We start from the raw sequence: 25,599 nt of genomic DNA on the forward strand, positions 1-25,599 counted from the left end.
GTCCAAAGTGCCCAAGTGACCAGAGTGCTCTGGACTTATAGACAGATTCTGGTGGGATGACTACCGGATATGTGTGTATACAGAGTGGGTGAGCCAGAAAGGGAGCCCCAGTGAGAATTCAGAATATAGACATGGTTGTTCCTTAATGTTTTTACTAGATTGGACTTTCCAGGTCCCATTAATTGGCTGAGGATACCATGTCACATATCTCCATTCTGAGTTAAGAAAAAAAAAAAAAAAACAATTTTTAAAAGCTAGAGTTACATAATTTTATAGGATAGATCTGCTCCGGAAATATACGCAGGATTATGAAATGCTAATATTCAGAAGTGAGCTTCCACATGAAGCAACAGTGGGGCATCAAGGTCAAACTCACTTGAAGAGTGGATATGATTTAAACACTAGCCCGAGTGCCAACAAGTAGCTCTCACAGGCATGATGAAAACTGTTAAATACAACAGGCCTTGCCAGCTTCCCCCTCGAAGGCCACAGGCTGAACCTTCCTCCCTCGGGAGGCCTGCTGGGGAGTTTACAATACTTCTTAGGTTCTTAGATTTGGCTGCACTTGGAGCTCCTGTTGAAAGGAAGCATTGATACCTACCTTCCATTACTGGTCAAAACGCTCTCAGCCTTAAGAGCTGCTGGATATTAACTACCGACATACATGACAGCAATGAAACATTTCATTCCAACTTCCATGTTTCGCGAAAGCTCTTAATGCTTAGTGCGGGGTGAAGCTGATGCTACAAAGAACGAGGTGCGTAGAGAGCGAGAGAAATGACAGCTGCAATCACATGACATTAAGATCACGGGACAGGCGGTGGGACTGAAGTTCTTCTGGGTGGTAAAGTGAGGTGAACGGCGTGAGCAGTGGTGACTTATAGCATCTTGTTACACCAGGACCAGAGTCAAAAATGAGCCATCACTTATAGTGAATGAGAGGACACTCCCTCTTGGAAAGAAAGTCTTTTCTTTCTTTACATTAAAAAAAAGATCACCCCATATCTTGTGGAGCATTGAAAACTGGCCTGGTTTTTTATTAGAATATTCAGACAAGTGCAAAGCATTTGTCCTTAGCAACTTTCTATGGGCCAAAAAGTCAGAAATCCTCAAACTGCAGGTGGGGAGGGAGGGGAATATTTCTCTCCTTTGCTCATGTCCTGGCTGACAAATCAACATGCTACAAGTCATATCCTTTCTCTCAGAAGACAGCCCGTGGATGGAATGGTCATGGCGAAGTGATCAGCGATTAAACCCACTGGCCCCAGAAGTAGCAGTAACTGCTCTCCGGGTATGCTCAGGGATGGTTGTCATGAGATGGTTTGACCACAGTAAGCCCGAAAGAGCACAGCCCCTGCTCAAGCAAAAGAAGCCAACAAATGGAGAGATGAGAACAAGAGGGTTGCAGGGAGAGCCATAGTCCACAGGGTCCTGCCGCATGGGCCAAAGCGGGGGCCCCCAGCCCACCCGCACCCTGATCAGCCATGAGCGAGTCACACAGCCAAGCCCCAGAGCCACAGCAGATGGCACGGATGCAAGGAGGAAACACAGATACCTGAGTCCTTTTTTAGGCAAAGTGTTCCTATCAAGGTGCGGGTCACTGTAGGAAAGTTAAAACAAACGTGAGAACCTCGGAGAAGCACAGGGAGGGCAGGCAGCGTGAGGTGGGAAAGGCTCAGGGGGGCCAAGAGATCTGGAGGAAGAGACTCACTTCACCGGGGAGAAGTCCACTGCATGCAACACAGCCACAGCGACAAAGGAAACCGAGGCCCGTGCTCACACCTGGGCGCCTCCAACCCCGGCACCAGGGGGCCCGAGCCACTCGGCCCCGACTGCTCCTTCCTTTTCCACAGGTTCAGAGCCGAACCCAGGGGCTGCCCCCACCTTGAAGCAGTGCCCACGCCTTCCTCGGCCCGTCGCCCATCGGTACCGCCAGCGCTTAGGGCTCCCTGCACCCGTCACCACTCTGGCCCACCCCCAGATGCCTCCGGTGATGACTTCAAGTGAAAGAAGGGATTTGGATGGTTTCAAGAGGCCAGCAGTCTGCATATTTGGAATTCATCTGTAACAAGTGGATTCCGGATCCCTCTCAGTTTTCGAGGCCCTCATTGGGTGGAGCTAGAAGCTGAGCCTTGGGCAGAGTTGGGGCATGTTACAACTTGCTGGCTGACAAAGTCACAGCATTCGGATTTCCAAAGACGGAGGTTTAAAGGCTTGGTCTCTGAGTCCGAACAGAGCAACGTTCGGATTTCCAAAGACCGAGGTTTAAAAGGCTTGGTCTCTGAGTCCGACCAAAGCAACGTTTTTGCTATTGACATGGTGAAGAGGGTTTTCGCTAATTTTTTTTTCCCCTAGCATGAAACAACATCTGCTTATTATGTTTGGCCAAGCCATGGCTCCCCCACAAATTCAAAGTCAATAATCCATCTCTGAGGCCCACCCACAGGGCAGCTGGGGGCCAACAGTACTCCCCATGTTCTTCTTATCTTTACAGAAAATGGGCACCCAGAACACAACAGCCCGCGAGACACAGAGCCAAACTGCAGCAAAGGCCTTGGAGAGGGCAAAGAGCCAGCTGCGTGGGGAGAAGGGGCAGAGGGGAGACAAAGGTGAGGGCCAAGCCGCGTGGTGGGTGGTAGATCATGTCTGGGCCTGGAAGGGGAAGGGAGGGAGGCAAAAGGGCAGGAAGCCAGGGAGCAAGGAGCATGCCACGGGGTAGGCTGACATGCCAGTGAGAGCTTTTGCCGCCCCTTTCCAGGTGGCAGGTTTGAGGTTCCTTCCCAAGCTGGGAGAAGAGGGGCTGGCCCCAGTGCACCTCTTCCCGAGCTCTGTGGACAGCGGAACTCACCCTCACGGGCATGTCTCAGGTTGGGGGTTGGGTCACAGAGTACAGCGGGGCCACGAACACAAGCGGAAGCCACAGGCCAACAGCCTCACACAAAACATCCGGCTCGACACAGGGTGGGGCAGAGGATGCTAGAGGCTCGGTGGGGTCCCCGGCCTACGATGTCATTACCTGTCCTGTTTCCGGGGCAGAGTACTTCTGCAGAACTTAGGGCTAGCGGCAGGGGAAGAGAGAGGGCTAGAAGGCCAGGCAGGTGGAAAACAAGAGAAGCAGCATTAGATCGGAAGGAAGGGGGCAGGGCGTCACACACAATGACCAGAACATTTTCCTCATTCCCAGGGCTGATACTGGCTTTCTTCCCCATGTGGAGAAGGCAGATATGTTATCACTGCTACAGTGAGATTCGAAGCTCTGGGGAAGACTCTGGGTGCGTAATTTCCTATCACTCTGCCCAGCAGCCCTGTGGTAGGAGGGTGTTTGCCACGTCGACTCAGCTGCTTAAGGAGCACCCCACCACACACTCCATGGATGCAGCCGCCACTGATTCAGCCCGCACCATTCCAAGGGCAGGGAAAGAAGCAGGTGATGAACAAACAGGATAAAAAGGAAGGATCTCGCAGGTGGAATGCCATTTTAAAACGGAAGCATGAAATCTGCCCCCAGGAGACTTGCAGCAACTCCACGCACTGAGAGTAACCACAGTGAGAAAGATAACAGGAAGCAGAGCCCAGCTTACTCCAACCCAAACTGGCTTCCCCCTGGAGAGACAGCAGTGATCCGAAAGAGAGAAATCGCCCAGCAAAGGTAAACAACACCTGGGCTTCCTAACATAATGTCTGGACTCTCGGAGGGGCGTCTTTCGGGGAGATAAAGGCAGCCAAACGCACAGCACCAACCTTTCCGACAGTGTGGTCTTCACACTGTTGGTTCTGACAAAGGGGGTGAGGGTGTCGTCCTTGGAGGCAGCGATGAGGCCGGTGGAGGAGTTGTGACTCAGCGCCCCTCCGCTGCCCAGGGAGATGTCAATGGACTCGCAGCTGGTGTGGAGGCTGCTGACCGACTGGAAGCCCAGGCCGTCCTTGCTCACGGCCGAGGAGCTGCTGGCGTTCGTGCCCCAGGTGAGGCTGTTGGAGGGACCCGAGTGGGCAGAGCTGGGGCTGGAGGCCAGGGGGGACTGGGTGCTGTCCACGTTCTTACTGTAGAGAGGGCTGCTGCTCCCGCTGCTCAGGACACCGCTGCCCGAGGGGGACTCTAAGTTACCCTGCTGGCTCAGGGTGGCATGAGGGTTGGAGATGACCACCGAGTTTTTCATGTTTTCGGCTGTGGCGATGGGCACTTGCTTGGTAGGCTTCCCACCAAAGAGTCTGCGAAGAGACAAAGGGTTGTGTGGGTTGAACACCCAAGGCCAGGGGGCGCTGGGCTGTCAGAGTAGAGTGGGGCGCAGGAGCCAGTGAGAGTCCCTGGGGAGGGAGGTGGGGTCCTTCCCAGGGCTGGAGGTGGTCCCCTGGGAAAGATACAACAGGCCAGGTGCTGGCGAAGCAAAGGCTCCACCTTCAAGTTCTAGGCTGCCGCTGAGACCCTGGATCTGAGCGAAAGGGAGACGGGCAGTAATCTTCTACTGGCCTATCCTTCGCTACTTCAAGATCTTGCTTCTCTTTCTTTACATAAATAAAGTAACTAGAAAACTGCCCCTCTCCAGGGAACATCTAGAGGGGAAACCAGTTGTCTTAATCATCTTTGTATCTGTGACCCCAGGCGCAAAGCACGCCCTCATTTATGACAGTTCAGCTCCGAAGGATTTGGTTTTTCTGATCTCTGAGCAAACAGGCAGCATCAGGAACAGGAGTCTAGATCTGGAGGCAACCTGGGCAATGTATCCTCCAGATTCATTCTTGCATGAAAGCCGGGCAAGAAGGAGGTGTCTTTTAGGGCCAGATAGCAAGTGCTGCCCAGTGATATGCACAAAACCTTGCGGGGTTCACAAGATGTCAGACCAGACATGCCAGGTGTGAACGGTGTCTCTGAGACAGACACACAGAAATGCCCTTGCACGTCATCTCCCCCACTGCTCATGACCAAAAGTGTGCTACCAAGGACAGAGGGAATGGCACAAACACTCCCCTTTTCCGTAGGCAGAGAGTTCTCTGGTAGGATGGAGCAACTACCTTAAAGTCAAAGCACAGTCCATGCTCTTATAACAATGGCCTGATTCCATCCGCTAAAACTCTTATGAAACAGGCATCTTGGAAAAGAAATGAAACCCACTACATACTAGACAGGCTGCCTTCTACCCAGCTAGTCAAGTCATGTAAATTTGATCTTCTATCCTCTCCAATGGAGAAGGAAATGGCAACCCACTCCATTATTCTTACCTGGATGGACAGAGGAGGCTGGCAGGCTACAGTCCATGGGGTCGCAAGAGTTGGACACAATTTAGCAACTAAACCACCACCACCCTCTCTAAATAGTCCTTGTTGTTTAGTTGCTAAATCGTGTCCAGCTCTTTTGCGACCCCATGGACTGTAGCCCGCCACACTCCTTTGCCCCTGTATTTCCCAGGTAAGAATACTGGAGTGGGTTGCCATTTCCTTCTTCAGGGAATCTTCCCACCTCAGGGATCGAACCTGCGTCTTCTGCTTGGCAGGCAGATTTTTTTTTTACCACTAAGCCACTGGGAAGCCTAAACAGTCCTTACAGATCTCAATTACTATAGAAAAAAATAAACATCATCCACCCTCACTACAATGTCTCGTGACAGGAGAAGAACACTTTCTGCCTGGTGACAGAGAAAGAAGTATTCTGTTGCAGAACCTTGGCTTTAGACTACTCACATGCCTGCAGTGACAGGGCCCTCACTGCTCTACTCCAAAGGCTAACTGGCTTCACTGCCAAGCACTTCCAGTTGTTACAAAACCAAAATCGAATCCACCTTTTCCTGACTTGTACGCATGGCTCCTAATCCTATTATATGTAACTACACAGAAAAAGTCCAATCTTTTTTCTGCTAGTCCTTCACACCACTTGAAGAGAGCTATCACACTTCACCTAAGACTCCTCTCCTTCATATTCATGCACAATGAGAGAATTCAGAACACCTAATTTAGGAAAAATGTAATTGCTTGGAATGGGCTGCAAGGTGCTCAGTTCAGAACCTAAGAAGCTGCATGCATTTTCAAGTGTTCTATTACACTAGCCTCAGGGCCTAGTAAAATGCCTTTGTAGCTACTAAAGGAAATCTATAATACCAAAGAGAGAATATTACATATAACACTTGAGGCAAGAAGCAGAGAAAATTTTCATTTACAAGGCAACCTGTTAAAACAACAAAGAACAGCCCAATAGAACCTTCCCCTGAAAAAATAATCATTACTGAAATTCTAATAATCAAGTCTAGACAAAGAACAGTGAACTGCTTCATTATACCCTTCAAGTGGAATGCTTCTTCTGAAGGCTCTGCAAACATTCCTATCCATTCCCAAATATGTACATGTGCACATAAGTTTTATTTTTCCACTGCTAAATTTTCTATCCTCGGGATTTACTCTTTCCTGAAAAGGTAGGATGAACGTGCCCTATGCGGCTGCAGTTCTAAAGATGGCCCACTGTATGTTATAATGTGGCAAAAAGTTGTGTAAACTGAAAGGAAATTCTATTTTTCAGAAACGCTTCTGCTGTTAAGAATTGTTTTTTTTTTTTCTTTTTTGTAAAGGAAGCTAACATTTCAGAGACTAATTTGGAATCATGCATGCAGTATAAAAAAACGTGTGTGGGGGGATACTGGATTATTTGGGGAAAAGATCAGGCTAAGATCACTATCTGGCATAATGATGAGGAATCTGAGTTACAGCTTTAAAAAAAAAAAAACCCTATTTTCCTTGACCTCCTCTTCTAGATCTAAGGGTATGTTAGGAACTCTTCTTCGATGGTAACTAACTTTTACTGAGTACTTACTATGGGCTAAATATGGCTACATAGATTAATGGTCACAGGTAGGTATCATCATCCCCATTTTACAGATGAGGAAATGGAGGCAGAAGTATTAAGAGAGGTTACATGGTGGCTACCTAAGGTGGACCTAGGATTCAAACGCAGGATGATGGATTTCAGAGGCTTGTGTTTTTCACACCAACACGGGAAAATACTCAAAGCTGCTGGCAGCATCCGACCAAACAGCTTTATTCGAGGACTGAAGCAGAGAAAACCAGAGTTGGTTTCAGCTAAGAAACAGGAAATTATGAATCCGGGATGCCATTCCACATCACATATTCCAGTTCCACTCAGTGCTGTTCAGCCACTTACCTGCGGAGCGTGGGAGAGGCCACATCAGGGTACTTGGCCCCTGGCTGGAGAGTGGCCTGAGCCACACTGGACACAGGCTGGGGTGCCGGGTTCACCTTCACCGAGTTACAGGAAGCCACGCTCTCGTTGTCGGAAGAGATGCCTTTCTCCTTATCGGTCTGGTTGACCAGACCTGGCAGAGAGCTGCCCAGGGCTGTTTTGGAAGGCTCCCTCAGCTTGGGCACCGGCAGGCCGGCTGACTTGCTGCTGATGTTGGAATCTATGCTGCTGGTACTAGACCTGTTCCCGGCCCCGTTCCGGCTGGTAGACTTGCTGGGCCTGGGCAGACTCCGGTACTGTAAGTTCGTCCGGGAGCTGAGAGACAGATACCCATCGTCCTGATTCTGAGCCCCGTCCATGCTCGTCTTCCGACCAGTGGACCGACCGACAAGCGCGGATGACTTTGGGATTTTGCCCAGTGTGGCTGACCTGCTGGTGACGGTGGCCCCGCTGGCTGTGATCATGGCCAGACCAGCGGCAGAGCCACTCTGCTTCTTGAACCCAAAGCTGTTGGCGTTGGCGGTGGGCGTCCTGGAGCTGCTGGGGAGGGGTTTCTTGGATTCATCACCACTGCTGCGGCCGGCATCTGATGGGGAGCGCTTCACCTGGGCGGCTTTGGGTGACAGCCTTCCTTTCTCAGACACTTTTGCATCGTCTGTTTTTCCTGCGACAGAAATCAGCAAAGTTAGCCTCCATATTAAGAAGCCAGCTCAGTCAACTCAGACTATTTAAAATTCTCCCCTACTCCAAAGAACTACTTTGCTTTCTCCTGGGGAAAGCAGTCCCCTTGGGAGACAGAGGAGAGAGCTTTTTATAAAGATAATCTCATCTACGACTGTCACCATGAGCCTTTAGGAGATGTCAGTGATTTTCCTCATTTGCAAAGCAGTCTACATTTACCCAGAATAAAGCAAAGCCAGCCAATCACTGACACATCTGGGAAGGAGACCTTGTCTTTTACTGACCATTCTCCCTCTATCCATTAAAAAGCTATCCCTAACATTTTCAGTGGGTATCCTGCCTTCCTGCAAAAACTCTGCCCTTGTTTATACACATCCTTAAATCACGGGCAATACTGACTCAGCATATCAACAGCTCATAACCATGTGCCCTTGAATAGTCTTCACTGGGTACCTTAACTCAGAGCCTGACCATGCTTCAACCAATTGAACACGTCTCAGCAGCTGAACCGTCCTCAGATTTTAAGAGGCTCTCATGCTCACAAATTTCCACTTGGAAAAAGGCAAAGATATGAATCTTTCTGAAAGCTGGCTATGAGCAGAGTCCAAACCCTAAGAAGTAATACCTGAACATTTACAGGGACTTGAAAACATCAAGCCCTGCTAGCGTGACTGCTTTCCCGGTTTTGAAACTGACAAGTGCGCATGCGAGAAAGCGCGAGCCTCTGACTCACCGGTTCCGGGGGTCTTGAGCGTGCCTGTCGGGGCAGCCGGCTTCGTCCTTGGCATGGTGATGCCGACCTGAGCCGTCATGCCTCGCCGCCACGAGCCTGTCTGTGAGATGACGGGGTTCTTCTTGCCTGACGTGCTTTTGTCGGACTCATCAGACACGTCAGACGGGTTCCGCCTCCACTTCGACCCGGGCTCCATCTTTATGCCGCTGTCTGAGCCCCCGTCTGACTTCTTGACATCCTCGCTGGACCACAGGGAACTCCTCTCCACCTGTGAGTGTTTCTCGGCGTCAGTCTGTGAAGGAGACCCTCTGAATCAGTCTTTCTCAAACCCCAGGCTAGGGAGCCCCTCACTCCAGAGCAAAAAGGCCCATGCCCTGGACAAGTTAGGGGGAAAATAACACATGCCCACTTTAAAATGTTTAAGCCTTTGTACTGGTTATCTTGTTAGGAAGCCTGATCTGTTGGGTCCAAGGAAAGTGAAGAATATGAATATGTCTGAGAAGGGAGGGGGGAGGAGAGTAAAAGGAGCCAGAGGAAAAAGAGAGGGAGAGTTCCACGCAGGAGAACCAGAGGACGGGGCTGTGGCAAGAACTGAGGCCCCCAGCTCTGCCCTTGGCGACGTGCCTCCTCTAACTCCAGCAGCCCGAGCTCTCTGCAGCTCCCAGTCCCCAGCCCAGGTCCCCTTTGTTCTGCCAGCTCCTGAGCACCACAGTCTATCACACAGAGAGTCTGACACAGAGAGTGAGGAGAGACTGAGGCCGCTAGCTCCCCTCGAATCAGGGACAGAGAGGGGCTGAGAGAAGAAGGGACTCCTCAGAAGTCACATCCCCGGGTGCTACAAGCCAGAGGGTGCCTGCTCCCAGCCCAGCTCCATCCATCTGCCACGGCTTGCTCCTCTTGTGGGATTCTGTGCAGACAGGGGATATAATTAGCCAGCTTTCTTTGGAAGAGGCCTGACCTCCTGGCCATTGAGCCCAGGAGGGGACAGAAGTGTGATGTTAATGATTTGCTGCAGTTAAAAGGCGTAACTTGCTAACCAGAAAGCAAGCTTTGGGGGCCTCCCTTGGGGTTGGGACCAGTCCGAGCAGACTTCAGCAGGGCGAAGGAGTGCACTGACCAGGGAAGGGAAGCGAGGTCAGAAACACTTTGGGGTGGCTCCCCTGAGATACAAGTCCCGTACGTGCCACACTTCACAACCAAGAGTGGGCAACATCTGCAAAGAAGGAAATCAGAATGACCCCCTGGCAAGAATCTGGCCCGATGCCTGTCATTTGAGATCGGTACTGATGGCTTCCTCCAGGGAATACACTGGCTGAATGGGAACAAAGCTCCATACAGACAAGCAGCCCAAGTTCAACCACCTCTCTGTCACCACCACAGCCGCCCCTCTCTCTCCCTCTGCCATCTCACGGGTGCCTTCGGTTACTCGACCATTCTTTAAACATGCTGAAGTTCCCGCTAGGTACGAGGCATGGAGAGAAGAGGACAGACACACTCCCGGGCTATGAGAAGCTCGTCATTCAGCTGCGGCAAGGGACACAGACAGAGGCATGTCCCCAGCAAGTGAGCAATCAAGGCTCGATGATTAAATGAGTGAAATCAGTGAACACATGCTTCTCGAGCTATCGCACACTTTAACAAAATGACCTCATCCAATCTGGACCACCACCTGGTCAAGGAGGGTAAGAAGGTAAGTATTACAGAACTGTCTTCATCTTCATCCGTTTTACAGAGGAGCAGAAACTCATGGGACTCGCTCCGTGTCCCAAGCACCCCAGCCTGCAGTCCTTCCTTAACCTTCCAGTGCATTCATTCAACCAGAATTTCCTCCATACCCATGGTTTGCCAGGCACCATGGTAGGTCTGAGGATCTGTGAGTAAGATTGGATCTCATCCCTCCTGAAGCTTGGAAATACAAGACATATAAATGGAAAAGGACAAGGAGTCTGAGAGAGTATTACAAGCACTGATGTAATTTAGATTATGACGATGGGGATAGGGAATGGCAGTTTGGTAGGGCCTTTTTGAAGATCTGTCCTAAAGAATGAACAGAAAGTTACTGAGAGAAGAGATTAAGGGAAGAGCATACCAGGTAGGGGGCAGAGTACATGCAAAGGTCCTGAGGCAGAAAATATCTTGGCTTTGGAAACATTCACTCAATAAATATTTACTTGATACCACAATGTATCAAGCAAGTTTTTAGGTACCAGAAGTACTATGCTTAATGAGAACGAAGTACAAATCATTAACCTCCTGGAGCTTATGTTCAAATACATTCTAACACATTCTTTTATACACTAAGAGGTACTAAAAACTTAGCACAAACCACATCCTGGGGTACTGCATTAATTATTCTTTTAATGTTCCTATACCTTATTTTCTCTGATCAAATTATAGTGATGTTAATAGCAATAGCAATAACAATTAAAATTTATTACGCATTTACTGTGTGCTAGCACTGGGCTAAAGTGCTTTACATGTATCGTTTAATCTTCACCAAAAAAACCCTGTGAGGAAGTTTCAGTTCATGAGAAAGCTGAGGCACAGAGTGGAAAAGAAGATTGCCCAAGATCATGCAGTGCAAGGATTCTGGGGAGCCTGCGTGCAGAGCCCGTATTTTAGCCACCATGCTATGCTGCCTTCCCAAATGATAAGCCCAAGGATGAGGGGATGCTGCATGGCCAGGGTGCCTAACACATCACCTACTCTCAGAAACTTTTCTTTCCAACCTGGTTGGTCAGTGGTTCCCCAAGTCCAATTCTCGAGCAGTTCCTGCCTCTGGGTGGGACCCCCAGAATTCTGATTCCCTACCAATGGCAGAGAGAGTCTACACATGCCCAGTCTAACTACAGCTTGAATACCCCTCTGGAAAGAACAGTCATCCAACCATCAGAGCCCCAACACGGTCCAGGGTGGAAGCTATCCCAGCTGCTCTCTGCACTGCAGCGTGTGCCCCCAGACACACTGCTGGCTTTGAGTTCACATCCCCTTCCGAGCTCTGGGCCAGATCACATGGTGGCACCAGGAGGGATTAAAAGACGAAGAAGGGCCAGCCTCTCTGTTCCCAGAGCTTAACACAGGAGGCCCAGCAAGACGGCCACGTGGAGACGCACCCTCCCCTTTGCCAACTGTTCCCTTCTCAATCGGTACCTCCTTTAGATAGATTTCCCTGCGGCCCCTACCTGTAAGTCCACTTACTCATTCAATAGTCAAGAGGGAAGTGGAGAGACCCATAATCAAGGAGGAAGGGAGAGAGCCTGGAAGATGGGAGAGTTCTTCCCTCGAGAGCCCAGGCTCCTGAGGGACTGTGGAGAGGGGGGTCAGTCTTCTGAGAGTGAGGGAATGGAACCCAGGCACTGGGGAGTGAGGTGCGGCCGTGGGGCGGGATGTGGGGGGAAAGCAGGGGGTTGGGCTCTGACAGACTTGAGTTCAAGTCCTAGGTGCTGCCACTCCTGTGCGTGTGTGACCCTGGAGGAAGTGGCTGAACTTCCCTGAGATTGCAACCTTGTGCGTGAAACAGGGATGGTAGTCAGACGAGTGTCTCAGAGAGCTGACAGTGGTTGCCAGGAGCTCAATGTGGAGGGCCCAAGAGTAGCTTTCTGTCACCAAGTGTCCTGCCTCTGAAAATCTCCAGCATGTTAGCATTTAACCTAGTTCTGTCTTGCATGAAGGTAAACAGGGAATTTGTCTCTCTATTATTAAGTTTGGCTCCAAGAAAGCATGTTCAGATAAAGTATGTCTGTATCTCTCTCACACTCACCCTTCAAGATAAGTCTTAATTACTGTGATTTTTTTTTTTTTTAAATGGATGAGGAGGCAGAGGTTTGGAGAGGTTGAGCTCATCCAAGGATGTCACAGAGCTGGGAGCTCAACCCTGACTTCAAGGCCATGTTTTTTTTCCCTGTCCCTACAAGCAGACTCCCCAGCTTTCTTGGAGAAAGTCAATCAAGAGGCGGTCAGAGCTCAGGCTGGGGGACTCTCTGCCTAGCACACTGAGGAACAGTGAGCAGAAGTAAGTGCTGGGTACCTGGGCATGGGTGCCCCCATCAAAGACCCTCCCTGTGCTCCAGCACACTGGAGGAAACAGTCACCCACAGACAAAGGGGATTTCCATCCCCAAGGATCACTCCTCCGGGACCCAGCTCCTCTCTGATACAGCTAAATGAGGCTGCTGCGTAGGCTTCCAGGCGATTGCTTCCCTGTTCCTTAGATGTTGGCTGGTCCTCAGAGGCTTTTCAAACATGAAAACCTAGGCAGGCAACCTGTCCTCAACCTGCTTTCCCGACACATTGGACCACTTCTCCCTGCCTCTGGGATGGTCTGTGCTGCCCGTTTGTCCAAGGAAACCAGTGTGTGACGGGAACCTGAATGAGCCCTGGGAGGATGGCAGCAGACACGGTCCCGCTGCCTGATGCTGCCTGGAGTGGAGTAATGGTCCTTAGCCTTCCTCAGAGTGGCACAGGGGAGGAGAGAAGGAGGTGATTTATGTGGATCAGATACTCAGGGATGCTCCCTGGACAGAGACAAAGAGATACCAAATAAACCAGCTCAATAGGAATCTTAGTAACTGTGGTTACAAATCTACATTTTATTCTGGTATCTACTTAATTTTACTCAAATATTTTAAACTCAGGTAGTTTTGTAGCAAAAAAACAAAATACAAAAAACAAACCCAGTCCAATGAATCGTAAACTCCTTACAATACTCTTGACATTAACTTTCTGCTCTTGATCAAAAGATATGCTTGTGTCATATCCTTGAAGCTTTTCTGATGTAACCTTTGCTAGATGAAAGCAAAGAGCTGATCAGAGAGGAGGGGGTCTTGGCATTAATCAAATTCAAATGCATCATTTGTAAACTCCAGATGTTTACTCTGTGTCGGTGTGGAAAATAGATTCTAATTCCAGCTCTGTGAGAAGGGAACAAAGACAAGGAGATTGTTCTGACAGTGTTCTGTTGGCTCAGCGAGCATGTCAGGAGCAAGCTTCTTCCTGCCTTGCAAGTGAGCAAATCTACTTTACAAATCGTTCTCTCTCTCCTCTCTGTCTGTCTGTCTTTCCTTCTCTCTTAGTTCCACAGCTCAGTTTCTAAGGACAGTCTAGAAGCTTGATGGTGGTTACCTTGAAACTAGAAGGAGTCTCAAAAAAATCATTTAGTGTCCACAAAGAAAGGGAAAGGGTAGGTATTATAACATTTGGCAAGTGGTAGGCACACAGTCTGGCTTGGTGTCTCTAATCTGTATCTAATAACTAAACACTCATCCCTTGAATGGTACGGCTAGGTTTTTTTAATCAAGTTTTAAAAATTGAGGTATAGCATTCATACACTAAATGGACAATCTTAAGTATATAACTTGAAGAAATTGTATGAAATTAACATATTTACGTAAGGACCACTCAGATCAAGACATGGAACATTTCAGCACTGCTTCCCCAAATCTTTATGCTCCCTTTCATTTAGGCAGCTTTTTTTTTTTTTTTTCCCCTTAACAACCACTACAAGCCTCCCTCGTTCACCAACAATAATTAGAAACTTGGGCTAAAAATGAAAACTCAAGAAGTCACAGGCAATCCCAGAAGCAACACCTCACAGATTTCATCAGGTGGCCAGTGTTTACATTTCTGTGGGACAGAATGACTCCCACACTCTGACACATCCTTTATTTAGCCCTGTCCTCAAAGAAAAAGATACCTTTGAAAGCAGAGAGACTCTGAAAGAGGCTCCTATCTGTCCAGCAGAGAAAGGAAGCGGATGTGAAAGGAAGGGAGTTAGAGAAGGGGGATGTGCCATCTCTGCCCTCGCGAGGCCCTCCTGGGAGATTCTGTCCCCATCGGACCTTTACAGGGGTTCACCTGAGGCCACAGCCCCCACAGGTGGGAGGGACTCATCATGAAGAGGGTCCCAGCCCACGTGTTCCCGGGTTACCACAGCCGGTCAGTCCCAGCGCAAGCAACCAGGTGTGAGGATGGTCACTTCACCTGTCCACTAGTAAATTGGGCTCATCAGAACCAACCCCTCTGACCGCCAAGGGATGCTGTGAGCGCACACAAACACGCCCCCACAAAACTGCTTAGGAAGCACTGCCTCTGAAACATTAGCTCTGAGAGTTTAGAGCAGGGGTGGGAAACCTCGGTGACTCGGCACAGTTAGGCAAGGGTGCAGCTGGCCAACACGCTGGGGCATGGGTGCCCTGTCCAAAGCGTGTGTGTATGGGGTGGGGGGATGCTTGGACACTTGTTGGTTGTGGACAATGCCTCAAAGAGGCAATACCGTCTGATTTTTCAAGACAAATCAGAAGCTCACTTTTTATGTGAAATAATGAACTTATAAAACCTTGAGTGATACTGTGGCCCAAATAAAACACACTGGCAGGATAGGACCCACCAAGCAGCAGTTCCCAACCTCTGGTTGGTACGTACTGGTCTTCTGGGCCAGGGCTCTAGCCCTGCCCCCACCCCGCGGCTCTCAAGGCCCACCCTTGTCCTGTGGACATACATTCCACGCTAAGAATGGCCAATTGAGTCCAATATCCCTGTTGCTGTTGTTTTCTAAATAGATGATGAAACTGAGTTCCGGGAAGGAAAGGTGATTTCTGCCAAGGCCACCGCTGTGAGAGCAGTGAGTCCCCCCGACTCCTATTCCAAGCACCCCGCTGCCCACCCCCCCTCTCCCTGCAAGGAGAGGACACAATCAGGAGACAAGACCACAGGCAGTGAGCAGGAGGCTGGGCCTCTTCTCACGGACCTGGGGACTCTGCCCACCCTAAATGGCTCCCGTGGCCCACAAGCCCAAGGCTCTCCACTGGCAGGGGCCTTGGGGGAGCCTGGGAGGAACCCTGTTCCTTACCTGCACATCCAGGTTCTTGCGCGAGGAGGCAGGCGTGTTGGCATAGGAGCTGATGGAGGAGCTGGTGTTGATGTCATCCGTGCTGAGGTTGTCTATGGTGTCACTGATCCCGCTGCTGACGGAGCTGCTGTCATCCCAGCTGCCAAGACAAACACACCCTGAGCACGTCACGCCGCACCAGCTCAGCCTGACGATACAGACGGACGTGTACCATCCCCAAAGGCTCCTGGTGCACAAAGCCCCAGACAAAGCTCCTTTGCCTCTAATGTGACTCATCTTCAAGGGTGACATCCAACTGCTTTCGTCTGGCAGCTGGGGAAGTGGGTGTTATGTGTCTTCCCCTAAAAGGCGGTACTTTCCTGAGCAGAGGTGACTAAACACATACACACTACCTACCCCATCCTCAACATCACCTGGGGAGCTTTCAAAAGCCAAGGGCCACCTCCAGAGACAGAGGAGGAGCAGGGAGTTTGGGGAATGGAGCAGAAAGTGGGCAGAGAATGAGTCAGCAGGGGTGTCCTCCCTGCGGCTCAGAGGGGGAAGAAGAGCTGCTGTAGGATTCTCTGGACCCCACTCCTGGCACAGAAAGCCAAGAGAAGGGAAGTGCAAAAATCGGCAGAAACCCATCAACCCTATTGGCAGTTCTAACTCTAATAACTGGAGAAGGGAATGGCAAACCACTCCAGTATTTCTGCCTGGAGAATCCCATGGACAGAGAAGCCTGGAGGGCTACAGTCCGTGGGGTCGCAAAGAGTCGGACACGACTGAGCGACTAACACAACACACACAACTCTGATAATATCTCAAGATGCATCAAAAATAGAGTCCTTCATTTCTCAATCCTCAAATCCGTCAAGACCCTCATCCTGCACCACTCAAGTCAAATCTCTGAGCAAAGATTCCTCGTTTTCCTTCTACCATCTCCTGCTTCCCATTACCAAGACATCCGGGCCACCCCCTGGTCCTCCTGCCTCTGTTTGCAGAGTCTCTCCCAGTGTGCACGGCTGCCCCCACCCCTGCGCCCAGAGGTTCTGGCTGCTTCTGCCCTGCCTGGTGACTGCCAACAGGCCAGCTGGGCTCCAGGCTCCTCTTCTGGTCCCCAGCCATCTAGTTTCCCCACAGCAGCCAGAACGGTCTCTGTAAAACGCAAGTCAGATCTATTGCTCCGCTGTTTCAAATCCCTCAGGGCTTCTCAGGACTCCCTACTCTGGCCCTCAAGACCCTGTGATCCAGCCCCTCCTCCAGTCAGTCCTGCCAAGGACGCCCATCTTTACTGCTCACCAGCTCTGGGTTTTCGCTTTCAAGGCTTTGCATTTACTGTACCTCTTCCTGGATGCCTTCCCCCTCCTCTCTGAAGAGTCACCTCCCCAGAAGGCTTTCCCTGGTCCCTCTATCCGTAGCGTCCCCTCCTCCCACCTGCTCCCTATCCCCGGCAGCAGGTCTGGTTGCAGGGTGGTAGGTACACAGCAGGTGCTCAATAAATACCTGCTGATTTAGACACATAGAGTGGGAAGTTAAGGAACCTACAAAGTAAGCTTCTAGCATAAACCGTGACACTGCTCTACTTGACGGAGTGGAAATAGCTAAGTATTACTGTCTTTCTAGGCCACAGGTAGGGAAACCAAGGCTGAGGAAGGTATGCCACCTGGCACAGAGTCAGACAGCATGCCGGGCAGGACCTGAATCCAGCTGCCCCTCCTTCCTGTGACGACACACGGCTCTCTATTATGTCCACTGTCAGTGCGCACGGGCAAACGACAGGGCCCACTTCCCCGGGAGGAAGCCCAGGCTCGGGAGCTGGCGTGTCACGGAGCAGGAGTGGCAGGGCCAACATGTGCATCCGGGGCTGTGTGATGATAAAGCATTGACGTAACCACATTTCTCCACCACTCAGCCCTCCACAGGGAGCTGTGCCTCACCGAAAGGCCCGCAGAGCGGCTCTCTGATGCCTCAGAATGCCAGTGTCAGAACAACTCCACTCCTAGGTATACATCCAGAAAAACAAACATAGTAATTCGAAAAGATACATGCATCCCAATAAAGCTGCATTATTTACAACTGTCACGATATGGAGGCAACCTAAGTGTCCATCAACAGATGAACGGATGAAGAAGATGTGGTATGTACACACAATGGAATATTACTCAGCCATAAAAAAGATCAAAATTTTGCGATTTGCAACAACATGGATGGGCTTGGAGGGCATTATGTTTAGTGAAATAAGTCAGAGAAAGACAAATGCTACAGAATATCACTTACATGTGGAATCTAACAAAATACAACAAAGAGGTGAGACAACAGAATCTCAAAATACAACAGAAAGGGATAGACTCACAGAACAAATGATGGTCACCAGTGAGGAGAGCGAGTAGGAGAAGGGGCAGGACGGGTAAGGGATTAAGGGTACAAACTATGTATCAAATACATCAACTACAAGGATATATTGCACAGCATAGCTAATACAGCCAACATTGTATAATAACTATAGATGGAGTATAATAATCTTTAAAAACTGTGGCATACATTATATATATATGCATATATACACACATACACAAAAAGAAACGCCCCTGAGACTTAGAAAGTCAGGAGCATCCCAAACCACCGCTCCCAAGTAATGAAAAGGAAGTTCTGATTTGTTCCGCCAGCTCATAGGATGCCTATCTGAGCTCTGCTGATCAGGCAGGAAGACGAAGCTTAGTGGAAAGCTGTCTTCATCACCTTTCCCTTCAGCCCACCAATTTGGCTTCTAAAGCCCACCTGGAGGGTCCCACACAAGTGCAGCGGAAACATGCAAAGGTGGTTCTCACGCAGGGAGGGTAAAGGCGGGCAGGGTGGGGGCTCAGGGGGAGGCTCACTAAGCATGAATTCGCAGGAACTGCAGTTCCAGGTCTCAGGCAACTTCCTGCCTGTGATTCCACTGGCTTGGCCCGGCCTCCATCCGGTCCCAAATCCTCCTTTAAGGCCTTCTCCAAATATTCCAGCCCACCCTGACAATCCCCTCCTCTGAATTCACAGTCTGCCGCATTTGGGTTCATTCTGCACGCTCTTGCAGTTTTCCAGTCGTTCTCTCTTTGATGGTCTGTCTTACTTTCTAAGCACCCGCAGGGATCCGCCCAGTGATAGTAAGCAGTGCATCCTGGGCATCAGGCATCGGGCCAGGTGCTTCCGATACGTCGTTTCTATCTCCGCTCTTCACATCACACCTGCAAGGGACCTGTTCCCCTCCCCAGTTGATGGGTGAAGGGACCAAGGCTGAAAGAATGAGTATCTTGCCCAGTGCCCCCCTTCAGTCCCCTTTGGAATTGGGTTTAAGGCAGAATTGTCTAATTTGAGAACACGTGCTCCCTCTGGCCTGCATCACCTGGCCGTTCGTTGAGCACTTGCCAATGCCAACTCTTCAGTACCTGCACGTATTCTCAGCCACGCTCCTATTCCCTCACGGGTGGCTTTAGCTTCCTAATGAGGACACAGGCTTTGAGAGCGCCGTCCAGGGCTCTCAGCAAATGCAGGGCAGGGCTGGCTGGGAAACTCTCCCTGAGCCCAATGCCCACCCTCCCCACCACCACCCCCCAGGGCAGCGGTACAGCAGCAATGCCAGCCTCCCCATCCCCCATCTCCAGGCATACAGCGTGTATGCAGGCCAGGCGGGGCACATTCTGATGCAAAGGCAGCCCCAGCAGTGGGTTCTGAGCCCGCTTCCCTCCCACTTTGTGCTCTGACATGTCACAACCGCTGTGCCTCAGTTGCTCTATGGGTGACACACGGATGTGGATGACACAACCTAGGCTGGCAACCGTTTAAGGCTCTGCTGGGAAAAGGGTGACAGCACAGATGGAAAAGGACTCCGACCACTCATGATGAGAAGAAACTCCCGAGTCTCTAATTGCATCTGCTCTCCGGGGTTAGCCACTGAAGGTATCTGAAATTTCCTATAATCCAAGGATGAAGAAAGAAGACATGCAGGAGAGGAGCGTGGCTGGAGAGGAGGAAGGGGGGAAGTTAGTAACAGGCGCCCACGAATCCAAGCTCCAGATTTCCTTGCCTTGAAACTGTACCGGCTCTTCCTCTGTGCCCTCTGAACACTGAGATGCTGTCGCAGGGGGACATGCGGCACTCCTCACGCACACACTTCTCCCATGTCTCTGCACAGAGCATCACGGGGCCACCCTGAGCTGATAGGGGTCCTAGCAACTAAGTCAGCCCAGAAGGGGCAAATCAAGGATCTACCCCGCAGAGAAGTAGGAGTGGGGAGACTGAGAAGGAGGATGAAGGAGCAATGGCAAGAGAGGTCTATGCTGAGCACGAGCTGCCCTGGGGTCCCCAGCGCTGTCTGTGCACCAGAAACAAGAGCTGTCCCCGAGCTCAGAAAACTAGCCACGTCCCCCTCACTTCTGGCTCTCTGGGGACACTGGCGAATCTCTCTAGATATAAAGTCACTTAGCTCCAACTTGTCCCTTCTCTAAAATTCAGGATATTTGAAATGGTCCTGGGCCACCAAGATCACTGTCAGGGAGTTCCAAGAAGCATCCTAAGGAAAACTAGTTCCATAAGATGCTCTGTGATAACAATGTGGTCCCAAGAAGAGAATGCATGGTATGCTAGCCCCCTCTCAGAGATTCAAGTTGCCCATGAACTTCTTATAAAGTGCTGGCATAATCTCTTCAACGTTGCCTAAAAGAGCAGTCCCCACACGGCAGATGCTGAGAATGATGCATAGTCTGGAAGAAAAGCAAAGGAAGCCTAAAGCTGTGGCTGGGCCCTTCATCCTTGGCTGCCTCTTAGGCAGCTAGCAGGGAGGGAGGGAAGCAGAAGCAAGAGCAATGACACCACATGAGCTCCTGCATCCAGCAGATTAGAAGTCAGAAGCCACCTCTGGGAGACCAAACAGTGAGATCTAATAAATGTCTTTCTTTTACTCAAAACTAGCTTGCTTATGCTTTTGTCACTTGGTACGCCGGTGCTAACTAATGGGGGATTGCAATTTGTTGGTAAAACGACTCCAGACGCGTGGCTGAAAGTCAGATGGGAAAAATGTGGAAAGCATGTAGAATTCATTCAGGCAGTAAGAACATTCGTTGAATCCAATCAAGCGGCAAAGGAAATTAGGTACAACGTGGGACAGGGTATAAGTCTGTTGACCCAAGTCAGAAGATAAATGTTGAAAGAGGTTACAAAACCTGATTATGGCTGAAATTTTAAAGTAACTCAGAGGATTTGGGTTTGCAGTGTCGTGACACAAAATTCCAGTGAAGGGGATCGAGAGACGGAAAGAACTGCAGTGCACTCAGCCATGGCCCAGAACAATCATTCTGGAAATGCTTTGGCCATTCCTGCACCCTGCTCGTGAATCTGATTGTGAAAATCCACGTGAGGGTTTTGAGCCCACTCGGTAGGATGAACTTCCTCCCCTCTGGGGAGTAAAGTGATTTTAAATCCTTGGAACGGTCTAAAAAGATGAAGGGAGATAATGAAATAAATCCTAATATTAATGCTTCATTTTATAGAGTAAAAGCTTGGTGATCATTGGGATAATCTATATAATTTATACTATTTTTAAAAATATATGGCATGTTAGAGAATCTAAAAATGTCTTGTGCTTTGAATCTAAATGAGTACTGATTTTTCATTTGAGATTTTTAAGACGAAAGATTTAAGAATTGGATTCAGACTGTACAAAGAATTGTTTTGGACAAAGTGAAGTTACAAATGTCATAAGTTATTTGATTTGCAAAGGTTGTTTAAGTGCTTAGAAAGATTTTGCTTGTTAGGCTACTAAAGTCTATCCAATCCAACGTTTGAAGAACTTGAGGAAGCCAGGTATGTTAAGTTTACAAATGTGATCTAAAGTATTTCAGGAAATTTATCTAGATTCGCAAATAGTACTAATCAGTCAAATACAATTTGTTAAGTTTGAATTAATAAAGTACTAATCAAAATAACAGGTGGAAACATTCTTACTTTATGCAAAGTACTTGACTTACAGATAAGATTTGTAAGAAAACACAGGTTTAAAATTAAAGCTTTAATAAATTGAATAGTAAAACCTAATTAATTCTAAGACACTCTCTTTGGGTACAAAAGTGTTCCTCAGACATTGAGAAAAACATTAAAGAAGATTTCATTTTGTGAATGAATGAATGATTTTTATATATGAATGACCAGAAGAATAAATGAACACAAGACAGATCTATTCTCTTTACCAGTTTTTCCTGTTCCACTTCACCTTCACTCTATATTGTAAGATTGCCAAGATTACTCAAAACTGCTCCAAAAGTGTTAGTGGAAACAGCACTGTGGTCAACAGCCTTGGGAAACAACCAGAAGAGCCCCGAGGGCCTCCTCCTCCCCAGATTCTATAACAGGAAACTACAAGGGGCATAGGGCCCACAGCTTGGCTGGTTTCCCTTTTTTTTCCCAAAACAGCATATGATGTTTATGCCCTATAAATTCTTTGGCTGGGACATCTAGAGAAATGGCAAGAAGATGCTTCTGTTGACTTCTCAGAACCATCAACAAAAAGCATCATTTCCTACCCAGATCACGGCCGCGTACTTTTTTCTCTACTCAATGAAAAGTCCTCCACTGGTGGTCATACGTCACGACTACAGGCATAAGTGATCAGACTGGAAAACGACCTTCACGTATTTTTGCCAATGGTGGGTGGAAAGAATTCCATCAAATACTTGCTATTTTTCTTCAAGACTCCTGAACTCCAGTGTTTTTGAATCCGGAACCAGGGACCTTGAATTTTGTTCATCTCACCCTGTCAGCCAGCACCCTCTACGTGCCAGGCACCACGCAAGGTATCAGGGATACGAAGATGACTCAGTGGTCCCCACCCTTGATCGCAAAGCCGGTAGATGTGGCAGCCAAGAAGGCAGAGCTCAGAGCCCGAGGAAAACGTAAAACAGGAAGGTAAGCAAAGGACACCAAGCGGAAACTGCACCGGTTTCTGACACTTCTACAGATTTCAACAGCCCCTCAAACCACCAACCAAGTGCCAGCATAAGGCGCCAGTCGGCAGCGTGCCAAAGCCCAGGCCCGCTGGCGCTCTTTCTCTCCTTCAAGGCTTGCAGGTGGCAAAGCCAAGGAGCCAGGAGAGCCCGGCCCTGGCCCCTGCCCTCCCCAGAACTGCCTCCTAGAAGACTTCAGACACCTCACTTACCCTCTAGTTCTCTGTCTCCAGTGAAGGAGCTGGACACAGCGATCCCAGAGGGTGCTTTCTAACCAGCATCCTGGGGGGGTTAAGCTCAGAGAAAAGCTAGTAGAGGCAAAGGGCGCTGAAGGTCCCCACTGATCAGAGCATCTCCTTTCGTTCAGCAAAAGCTGCCAAAGAGGTCACTACACTTTCTAGTCTCTGGGTTTCCTCACTGCTGATTTCATCTCATAGTGATTCTTTTTGAAGCCCACGCTGAGTCTTTTCAATATTTGGGATAGGTGTCGATATCTTACACACAGGAGGACTTAGGGATGAGTTGTAACTGCCCTCTATAGACAGACCTCAGCTTTCCTATTTGACACCACCCCAACCTGAGCCTTTGTACTCATACAGGCTACTTGAATTGGAGCAAGCTCGGGGAGATGGTGAAGCACAGGGAAGTCTGGGGTACTGCGGTCCATGGGGTCGCAAAGAGTGGACACGACTGAGCAACTGAACTACAACAAGGCTACCTGATTGACCCCATAATACACAGGCATTACAACCCAATCCACAATAGAGGCTCTGCATGACCACACTATCCACAAAGGAACAAGATGCAATCTTACCTAACGTATAAAGCCACCACTGGCAGTGTTTACCAAATGCCAGGCACTATACTGGGCATGGTTTGTGTGCGTTGAAGAGTCATCCAACGACTCATGAGAGGGAGAGGACACATACGTCAGCTTTGAAATCTCTGTCTGCTAACCAGCCTCGTCTGAAAAGAACCTCCAGTGACTGACAGCAATCACGCATAATATCAGAGAGACCCTGTGTGGGCCAAGACACAGCATTTGAACCACAGTCAAGGCTCTCGAAAGTGACCAGAAAATTTATTCAAAAATGGAAAGGCCCATAAAACAAGGAGATCCAGTTTCAGAGTCTTACAAGAGATGCTGACATCACTGTGTCAGGAATTCAAATGCCACTCAGAGGACTTAAAGCACAATTTTAACAGCCCAAACACAAGCTATCAGCTATGAAAAACGCAGGTGAAAGAATCATAAATTATTCCAGCCTCTCACACTCCCTGTTTCCCTCACTGTTGTGGGGAGTTAGCATTCCACAGAACCTGCTTTCACCAGGCTCCCCTGAGAAATCACCTCTAATCTGGACAAATTTTTAATATCAAGCTCTTCTGGGGAGTCTGTAGATACATCAGGAATCTGTAATGGTTCTGAATTCATGTGGTATTGTATTTACAACTTCATCTCAACAGCAGGAATCTGCAATGGTTCTGAATTAATGTGGTATTGTATTTACAACTTCATCTCAACAGCAGGAATCTGCAATGGTTCTGAATTCATGTGATACTATATGTACAAATTCATCTTCCATGAAGTAAAAAGGCAAAACCGAGCCCCAAGGTTAGAAGGATGATTAAACAGATTTTTCCACTAGGATTTACACGCCCAGGCATGAGGAATCCTGGCTTTCAGCAAAAGACTCTTGCTCTGAGAAGAGGAGTTACTGAAGGATCTGGAGGGTCATTAGACTTTCCAAATGGACTCCCTGTGAGATAATGTTGTTTATGCAAGGGAAAGACATGCTTAAATGATGTTGTAAAAAAAAAATCGGCTTGTAGAGAAATATTCGTTCCCTGCTCACTAATAAACCACAGAAGGTTAGAAGAGATGAAGTACTGTAATTCTGGTCCTCAAAAGCAGCCTTCACTAAGCAAGGGATCTTAATCACCCTCCACCCAAAACCCCCATCCAAAGACTGGGTCTACTCCAGAAGGCCCTAAACATTCTCAGGAACTGTCTTGGCCAGCCCCCGCCCTCCCGCCTGCCCCTCTCCTGGTGACTAAACTGTAGAGCCACCCAGGGCTGGGTCGCGGCTTTACCTGCTCACTTTTCCAGTTCTGCTCCGGAATCACGGCAGAACCCATTTCCAGGGCCCCGTGCCCCCTGCCAGACAGCTGCATTCACTTGCAAAACCCCAGACTGGTGGAACTTGTTTTCTGGCTATTGTTCAAGGCAATTGTTCCCGTGAAACCCCAGGGCCCAGCGGAATGAGATCCTTTGGTGTGGATGAGTGAGCAAGTCCAACCGGGGCTTAGCAGTAACCCCCGGGGAAGGGAAAGGGTTTGGCTACCTTCACTTCCCACCAGACAGGTATGTTAACTATTTCCTCCCCAGGAGCTTTTCTCAGGAGCGTCACCTCCTCTAACCACTGCTGGGGCCCCTTAAGAAAATCCACCTTCAAAGAATCCAACAGGACTCCAGCAAAATCCTTTTGCTGCCTATCTGAGAATGATAAGAGCCAACTTTAATTGAAGTTTAAAGCTGCGCCAGACTCCGTGCTAATTATATTACTTGCATTCTTTCATTTAATCCACCCAACTCTATGATAAAAATAATAACTAGTGTTAAGGGCTTACCTATATTTTCTCCTGGGTACCATGAGATTGAGACTAATTCTATACCCATTTGAGAGATGAGACAACTGACCCTTGGAAAGAAAGGCCCAAAGGTCATACAGCTAGGAATTGTTGAAGCTGGGATTCACATACAGATCCAAGAATGCGCAACCATCTTGTTTATCTATTCAACTGACACATTTTCATGAACACTTGTCATGTGTATTAGAAGGGCGTTCAAGTTTCCCACATGAAAAAATATTAGTAAATAAAAGAGAGCCACTTGAACAAAGCTATGAGCAAGCAAGTCGCCCTTCAGGTTTTCCCCCTGCAATCAGCCTATACAGTTTGCTGTTGCAGTACAAAATAACCCAGAACCGGAGTTCGAGTGAAAAGCCAGGACAGAGTTAGATACTAATCCAAATAAATTAAGTTTCATCCAGCAGTGGGCCAGGGTACCATAAGCCTCTGAAGCTCTAGATGGAGGCAGCACATGCTCTGAAGAAAAAAAAAGTAAAATATTGGGCTGACCAAGAAGTTTGGGTTGTTCTGTAAGACGCTTTGGAAAAACCCAAATGAACTTTCTGGCC

General features: G+C 49.0%; 1 protein-coding gene across 4 annotated transcripts in view; it reads right to left on the minus strand.

Annotated features, from left to right (window-relative positions):
* NAV2 (neuron navigator 2) overlaps nucleotides 1–25,599 on the minus strand; it is a 423,984-nt gene that overhangs the window by 61,583 nt on the left and 336,802 nt on the right. For 2 of the 4 annotated variants that reach the window (XM_070783120.1, XM_070783122.1), the window contains 6 exons: nucleotides 15,444–15,582; nucleotides 8,598–8,889; nucleotides 7,145–7,847; nucleotides 3,742–4,209; nucleotides 3,017–3,082; nucleotides 1,556–1,600 (listed from right to left, as the gene is read on the minus strand). In XM_070783120.1, coding sequence (XP_070639221.1) covers nucleotides 1,556–1,600; nucleotides 3,017–3,082; nucleotides 3,742–4,209; nucleotides 7,145–7,847; nucleotides 8,598–8,889; nucleotides 15,444–15,582 — 1,713 coding nt within the window. The remainder of the gene's footprint in view (nucleotides 1–1,555; nucleotides 1,601–3,016; nucleotides 3,083–3,741; nucleotides 4,210–7,144; nucleotides 7,848–8,597; nucleotides 8,890–15,443; nucleotides 15,583–25,599) is intronic. The other 2 variants (XM_070783121.1, XM_070783123.1) reach the window with 2 other exon arrangements.

The sequence above is a fragment of the Bos indicus genome, chromosome 29, assembly GCF_029378745.1.
Source record: "Bos indicus isolate NIAB-ARS_2022 breed Sahiwal x Tharparkar chromosome 29, NIAB-ARS_B.indTharparkar_mat_pri_1.0, whole genome shotgun sequence".
NCBI classification, from domain to species: domain Eukaryota; kingdom Metazoa; phylum Chordata; class Mammalia; order Artiodactyla; family Bovidae; genus Bos; species Bos indicus.